Source organism: Macrotis lagotis, chromosome 1 (genome assembly GCF_037893015.1).
Source record: "Macrotis lagotis isolate mMagLag1 chromosome 1, bilby.v1.9.chrom.fasta, whole genome shotgun sequence".
In the NCBI taxonomy this organism is placed as follows: domain Eukaryota; kingdom Metazoa; phylum Chordata; class Mammalia; order Peramelemorphia; family Peramelidae; genus Macrotis; species Macrotis lagotis.
The window spans coordinates 839,731,954-839,740,749 of NC_133658.1; the positions used below are offsets into that span (position 1 = coordinate 839,731,954).

An 8,796-nucleotide genomic window follows, 5' to 3' on the forward strand; every position below is an offset into this window, starting at 1 on the left:
TAGAGCACCAATCCTATAGAGTCAAGAAGACATTTAATAATTGCCTAGCTGTGTGACCTTGGACAAGTCACTTAATCCCATTGCTTTGCAAAAACCAAAAAAAAAAAAAAGAGTTCACTCATTTCTAATCATGTTTCAATCTTCTATAACATTCCATGGCATAGAAAACCAAAGTCTGGATTGAATGAAATTTAGAAGTGATTCAATCCAACCACTATGAAATTCAGTAATCGTTTCCATAATATAACTTATGGGTAAACTTCTATTTGACAACTCCATTGATGATAGGGAATTCACTCCCATTCTCACATTCTCTTTGTCTCTGTATTTCTGTCAGGCAGTGGATTGAGTACTGGCCTTGGAGTCAGGAGGAACAGAACTCGAATCTGAATTAAGACAACTGACATTAACTAGCTGTGTGACTCTGGGCAAGATATTTAACACTGATGCCTCGAATTCAGAGTCATCTTGAGTCATCCTAATTCATATCTAGTCACTGGACCCAGATGCCTCTGGAAGAGGAAGTGAGACTGGTGACTTAGCATAGTATCCTCTCACTCAAATCCAATTGATGTGCTTGTCATGACATCACCTCCCTGATGTCATGGTCTTCTTCAAGAATGAAGGACAAATATTATTATTATTATTATTATTATTATTATTATTATTATTATTATTACTACTACTACTACTACTATTGTTATTTATTAATTTTATTGTCTCTGTCTGACTGCCTTCCCCCTCTTTCCTTTTCTCTCTCTTTTCTAACCTCCTTCCCTTCCTCTTTTCCTCCCTTCCCTCTCCCTCTATCCCTTCCTTCCCACCTCTCTCCCTCCCTTCCTACCTCTCTCCCTCCCTTACTACTTGTGTGTGTGTGTATGTACCATAGACACTATTTAACTAATGTATGTACCATAGACACTAAAATTATAGTATTTATTGACCCTTTCTTATCATAATGTTCTAAATATGTAAAGTAAAATGTATGATTATAAATAAAATCAATTATATTGAAATAGTTATCAAGTTTTTTTTAAAAAAGCTCATTTGAGGTAAACACTTTTCCTCTCTATAGACAAAAGATTCACGCAACAAATCTCCATTCATATCATTTTAGATCTGGGAACAGAATTTGTCTTCCTTCTCGTCATGTCAGACCTCAATAGCTCTGAGGTTAAGCTCTTTTTCTTGATTGGGATTCCAGGGTTTGAACATGCTCACAAATGGATTTCTATCCCTATCTGCCTCATGTATTTGATTGCCATCCTAGGCAATTGCACCATCCTGTTTGTGATCAAGACAGAAACTTCTCTCCATGGGCCCATGTACTATCTTCTCTCCATGTTGGCCATCTCTGACCTGGGTCTCTCCCTCTCCTCCTCACCCACTATGCTGAGAATCTTCTTGTTCAATGCAACAGGAATCTCCCCTGATGCCTGTTTTGCTCAAGAGTTCTTCATCCATGTCTTCACTGCTATGGAATCAACAGTACTTTTGATCATGTCCTTTGATCGTTTTATAGCCATTCACAATCCCCTGAGATACAGTTCTATCTTAACCACAGCCAGAATTTCCAAAATTGGGATGGTCATGGCCATCAGGAGCTTTCTTTTAGTGTTCCCATTTCCTTTGACTCTAAAGAGGTTGAAGTATTGTAACAAAAACCTCCTCTCCCATTCTTACTGCCTCCATCAGGATGTCATGAAGCTGGCATGTTCTGACAACAAGCTCAATGTTATTTATGGCTTCTTTGCTGCACTCTGTACCATGATGGACCTGGCATGCATTGCTTTGTCTTATTTGCTAATCCTAAAGACAATTCTTGGCATTGCCTCCCTCTCAGAGAGACTCAAAGCTTTCAACACCTGTGTGTCTCACATCTGTGCTGTGCTCATCTTCTATGTGCCCATCATCACCCTAGCTGCTATGCACCGTTTTGCCAAGCACAAATCTCCACTTATAGCGATCCTTATTGCCAACACATTCCTGCTGGTGCCACCCTTGATGAACCCCATTGTATACTGTGTGAAGACCCGGCAGATCCGGGACAAAATCCTAGGGAAATTTTTTACCATATGTGGCAGATGATGGTTTGGTTGAGGCTTACCTTACTTTGAGAAACACTTAAAAATATTATCTGTATAAAATTATATTATCAAGCATCTCCCTGTCCAGTAGGGTGATGTTCATCATATACAAATAAAGATAATACCAAAAGGAACATAGTAAAGACTTAAACAAATCCTAATTAGTTGCTACATTACGTCTAAGGGAGAAAAGACAATGTCTAACCAATAAAAATTGAGGAAATCAAATTGATTCTATTCTATCATTGATTTTATTTTGTTATCAATACCAATATTTTGTGCAAATACGTGGCATGGTTCATTTGCCTCTGAGTTCAGTTTGGATGTTCATTCGCCTTTCCTGTAAATCACTCATTCTCTGATTTAAGTTTTTAAGTTCAGTTTTCTTGCTGATCTATTCTCTTATCCTTGAAATCTGAGATGTGGACAAATGATAAGAAATCTGATCTGTTAAATTTGTAACACTGAGTATTGTTCAAGAAAATCTGTTATATTATCGCTGTGACACTAACTAGCTGTACAGCTTAACACTAACATGAACTGTCCAGAATACCAAGGTAATAGAATTGGTTAGTGGTTGCTAGGCCTGCATTCCAACTTTCCAACCAATCATATTGTCCCTCAGATTTATAATGTTTTGACTTTGAACCAATCATATGATTGTTCCACCTGTGAAGCTACCTTCTAATTTTTGGATTCTCCTTTTTATCCATAATAATTTGCCATTCTTCTTTCAAGGTCTTAGGTAGCTGAGGAAACTGATGCTCTATTGACAAATTTGTGCTTTGCCAATAAATTGTGCTTGGAGCTATGTGACTCAATTTACTTTGATTTCAATCATGACACTGGTTTGATCAAACTTTATGCTAAGTTTGCCTCAGATAAGAAATGGCATTATAACAGCATTCAAAACTACAGGATAAAAACAAAGAGGTAAAGGCCATAGAAAGAATATCCCAAGTATAAGAAAATAAGTTAGCAAAGATATAGAAGTAGTAAAACACTTACATTTTCTGTTTAGGAGACAATGAAACATCTGTTTAGAGGTAGAAGGCATCTTTGATGTTATTTTAATCCTAATCCCTAATGAAGTCACTAAACTGATTAACCTCAGTTTTCTCATCCGTAAAATGAGGATAATAATAGCATCTATTTTATAGAGTAGGGTTAATTTTTGTCAATTAAATGAGACAATATTTGCAAATTGCTTTGTAAATTTTAAAACTATATATATATATAAATTCTAGTTATTATTATATATGTTTTACATAACTATACTCAATGTATACACATGTAAGCACATGCAAAAATACACTTATTTGGGCAGTTTTGTTCACTCTTGGATAGCAGGAGATTCCTCAGGAATATTTTTGAATATCTCTAATCATAGAAATTTTGTGATTCTATAACAGGTAAATAGTTGTAAAATACTTTATAGTGCTGCTAGAGATATACCTATATATATATTCTACTCTCCCTGTTTTCTGTAATCTATAGAAAACATGGCAGATATTTAGCTAATTTACTAAGGTTGTTGTATACATATATTTTTCCACCAGAGGGTGGTCATGCATAATTTCCTACTTCTAAATTTCTGAGTTTTACTTAGGAAGCTAACAACACTCATTTAGGGTATTGTGTAGATCTAGTGTTATGAAATGAAAAATTATTCAATATTATTAAAAATAAGAAGATCTCTCATTGCTGATTTTGACATTACATCTTCATTTTGAGTTTTCCATTTCTTATTCAGAAGTAACAAATCTTTGGACACAAACCATTCATTTATTCACTCAGTTCTTCATTGCTTTTTTACTTATTTGTTTACACTTCTCTCTGTCTATCTATCTATCTATCTACCTATTTTTCTATGTAAATGTCTGTCTGTCTGTCTGTTGGTCGGTCTTGTCTGTCTATATCTATACACTTTGGTTTGTCTTTACTGACTGTGACTGACTGAAATATAGTCAATTAAAAAGAAAATTATAATGTAAAAACCAAATTGTAAAAAATGTTTTAAAAGAACAAACTGTGAAACTGCCTCACCCTTATGTACTCCCCTCTCCCTAAAAGTACTCAAGATGTGGGAACGAATAACAGGAGAGATTATAAGTTTGTTTTGGGTTTGAAGTTCATAGTACCTCTTAAACTAACAAAAGAAATGAGGAAATTAGAATTCATCTGCCCTTCCGATAAGGTTTCATGTTTTCATTTGACTAGATATTCACAGCAGCTGCCACTGTAATTCCATCTGCTATAGGTTCCAAGGAAATTGTCACAGTTTTCCCATAATTATCAGTACTTCTGCACTCCTTTTTATCTTCTATTCATTCTTTTGTTTTCTTGCATCCATAGAAGAATTCCTTAAACTATGTCAAATAAAGAGAGGGAACATTTTATTTTGTTTTTCTCCTGTATTTATGTGTAATATTTTAGTTTCATGGTATCATGCTCATCCATGGTCTGGATAAATGATGTTAGTCTTATGTTTTTCTAATCACCAATGGAGTGATAGATGGATGTGTGCTTGTTCCCAAACTTTTTTAGTGTCGTGTTTTTAGTAATGTTTCAGACACCTTCAATGGAGATGAAAATAGCATCGAAGTCAAATTACCACAGCAAGGATAAATTGAAAAGGTTGCAAGCCAAGACTAAAATGAAAGAAGAGTCAGTAAATTACTTTTTGCTTATATATTATTGTGTATTCAGTGCAGCCTTTTAGACTGTTATGCAGAATGGATAGATTCTCTGCTACTTCTGCAAATTTTGACCTAACAATTAACACCAAGAAAATGAAGTTTTCCACTAGTCACCACTATCTTATCTATGCATAGAATCCTTGGTTAGAGCAAGAGAGAAATTTTGAATGGTGTGATAAGTTCTCTTAACTTAGTAGTATTACTTGGATGTAAAAAATAGATGATGTTGATACACCATTGCCAGAGCTAGCTTAGTGTCTGAGAGGCTGAAAAAAGAAAGCTTGGAAGGAAAAAAAGAGGTATAATACTAAAGAGCCATTGTGCTGATCTTATTTATATGCCAGTGAAACCTGGAAAGTCTATAAGCACCTTGTGAGGAAACTGAATCACTTACATTATCTTAGGAAGATTCTAAAGATCACCTGGTAAGATAAGGTACTGAATTTTGAGTTCCTTTCTTAAGCTAAACTTCCAAGCATTCAAATTCTATTTCTTGTACAAATGCAAAACCTACATTCGCCTAAAATAGCATTTTATAGAGAAATCACACAGTTAAGCACTCACTTGGAAATCAGAAGAAGAGATACAAAGGCTTAAGGTCTCTCTGAACAACTTTGAAATTGATTGTGAAACATGATAGTCACTGGTCCAGAACCAACAAGCAAGGCATACCCACAACACTGTGCTCCATGAATAGAAGAATTGAAGATAAAGAAACTTCAGATGCCTGAATTTAGAGACCTCTCTATTCCAAATGTCCAAATGGATTATTTGTGTCCTACCTATGGTAGAGTCTTCCTATGTTATGATCAGTCATATTTGGATCCATAGTTGTACCTTAAGTCTAACAATGTGATTTGATTTTGATCCACTTCTTTATTTTATTTTTTAATCAGTTACATGCAAAAACAAGTTTCAACATTCTCTTCCAAAACTCTCAGTTTCAAATTCTCTTTTCCTCCCACCCTATTTCCCCTTATTGAGAAAGCAAGTTACTTTAGCTAGATTAAAAATTTATAATCTAGAAAAACATTATTTGAATAGTCATTTGATCCTTTTCTAGAACAGAATGCAGCAAACACATTTAGAATCTTCTAGCATACCTCTCTTCATATAGACCTAGCTTGTGGTTTTTGCATATGCATTTTTTAATAATTTTTTAATGTTCTTTTTAGTTTAGCCTTTTTGTTTAAATATAAATTGATGTTATATATTTCAAAGTATGTTTTTTAAATTAAGTATCATACCTACAAAACTGGAAAGAACTTTGGAGAAAATTTAATCTAAACCTTTCATTAAACAGATAATGAACAGAGGATTATCAATGTTAAATGACTTACAATAACAATAAAGTGAGGACTCAAATCCTAGTCCTCTGATATCCAATCTAATACTTGTCCCTCTGTACCACATTGCCTGCATATTGCTTTTTTTTTACATAAGTAAGCTTATTAATTTCCTAATATTGAATAATCTTTGAATGCCATTTATAAATCCAATTTTATCAAAGTGAATATTTCTTTTTGCTATATTATAATTGTTTAATTTTTTAAATCAATAGTCATAAATGTCATATATTTTTAGTTTTTATTTGCTTTGTTCTTCCCTCATTTAGTCATTGGGAATATATTTGTCTGATTAAAAGTGTTTTGTAATCTGTTCTTTCTCCTTTATTTTAAAAATAATTAGGTATCATCATTTCTTCAAGGTTTGATAGAATTAATATAACTATAAATCCATCCGCAACACTTGGTAGTTTTTTAAAAGTCATTTAATTTCTTTCTCTCAAATTTTCTTGTTTAAAATCTTGATTTCATATTCTGTTATTTTTATGTATCTTTCATGTTTCTAGTGGTTTAGGTTTTAAAAACTCTTGGTTTTGCTGAAATATGAGTATGCATGGTACATTCTGAATTATATATATATATGTATATATATATATATATATATATGAAATTTAATATCTCTATTGGTCAAGGTTTCTTTTGTCTATGTATGAGGATTAAAGGAAGATCTCATTTTACTCAATGTTCTCCATGAGGGTAGCAAGGTGTTTTTCATTTTAATTAGTCTTTACACAAAATGTTATATTTTCAGTTTTATAATTAATTGTTTTCTAATGAATAAATTACAAAGAGATAGATAGACATTTGGATAAGTATCATTATTCATATATACAAACACATTTGTGCACATTTATATATATATGTATATGTATATACATATATATTACATAAGCACATGTTTATTGGAATACATGGTATCTCCAAAATCTGGATAAAGTTCAAAGTTTGGGGGGGTCATCACATGTATGCAAATGTATGTGTGCATATAAGTCTATATGTGATGACATGTTTTATATAAAATATATAGAATTCCATTGACATTTCAAACTCAGTGATTGAAAATAAAATTGTTTCTTTTTCCTCAAATCAATTGTCCTTCCTAACTTCCCTTTTCATGGCAAGAATACACATTCAAAGAATTTCCACAACAGAAAATGGGGAAAAGACAAATGAGAGAGAATAAAATGATAGGGACTGTTGTGTGTGGGAATACTGTAAATTATCATCACCTGGTGCCTTTGAGCATCAGAACCTTGATTTAGTGCCACGGGAGTGGTCATAGATTAGGGTCTGGGAAGGATATTTAAGCACTTGTATTCTGGTGAATAAACGGAGTACTTGGAGATCTTGATGGAGTACTTGTCTCCTTCGTCATCCTTGTCTCCTGCCCCTCCAATGCTCACCTGGGGAAGATTGAGGGAGTCTAGAACTGGGACTCAACAATAAAGCATCCTTGGATCTTGATGATATCAAATACCACAGATGGATTTACCCAGCTCTTGGGAGGTATCTTCTGTTTCTGACTTGAGGGAAAGTTATCCCAAAGACATAAAAAATATATAATGTTTTGAACATATAAATAGTCTCACATATTTTGTACATAGATTCATATATGCACCATACAGGACTTTCAAACAATTTTAGTACAGTTTTAAAATATACCTAGTGACCTAGAAATAAAATTTGGGGTTATATTACATGTATTTTATATATTGAGAATTATGTTTTCAGTGATTCAACATATAGCATATTTAGGGAGTTTTTGATATTTTATAATAAATATCATTTACTAAGCACATTTCACACAATATTTCTTTTAGTCCTCAACACAATTTTAGGAAGAGGAACTATAGGAAGTATTATTTCATCTTACAGTTAAGGAAACTGAGGTTGGGATAAGTTAAGGGACTTGTCTCTTTCCATGGAGATAGCAAGAAGGATTTGAAAAAGGATTTGCCTCAATCTATGTTTGGGACACTTTCTACTATATCATGCTACTACTACATGTTTAATCTTCAGAGTTGAAAACACTTGCTTCAGTGATATTACAATGACTAGACTGCTGAACTTGAAGACAGGAAGAAGTAAATTAAAATCTTCCTTTCCGGAATAGATTCTGAAAGCAAATGATTTTACTTTTCTGAGTCTCATTTTCCTCTCATGTAAAATGTAGATGATTATTTTTTTGAAGTTCACATTGCCAAATGTATGTAAAGTGTTTGCCATACTTGAAAATGCTACATAAAGATATTGTGTTTACTTGTTTCCCACAATTGTAGGTACTCCCTCCAAAGGTACAGGTGATATCCCAACCATGCCTTCCTCTCCTGTACAATTCTTCTCCATGTGCTCCCATAAATAGATCTTGATATTGCTATTATTATCATTGCTGCAATCACTATCATTACATAAAATTAGTCATTTTAATGTATACTTACATATAGGACACAATAGTTTTAATTCATGTCAAAAGAAATGCATTATTTGATTATTCTTTGAGAGAGCTCATTATATATCATCATACTAGCCTGGCTGCCTTTGACATTGGGTCAATATTTACACTCATCCCTAGCCCCCATTTCCCCTATCCCCAAAATCTCACTTATTAAAAATATAGAAGTAACAATTAATCTAGAGAAAAACTGGTTCCAGTTTTAGCCACTG

The 8,796-nt window shown here is 33.3% G+C and overlaps 1 protein-coding gene across 1 annotated transcript; it reads left to right on the plus strand.

Moving 5' to 3' along the window:
- The first annotated feature begins 1,149 nt into the window (after positions 1-1,149).
- On the plus strand, positions 1,150-2,088 carry LOC141489260 (olfactory receptor 51A7-like). Its single transcript, XM_074190005.1, has one exon. It carries the CDS (start codon positions 1,150-1,152, stop codon positions 2,086-2,088), a length of 939 nt encoding a protein of 312 aa, XP_074046106.1.
- The last annotated feature ends 6,708 nt before the right edge of the window (positions 2,089-8,796 follow it).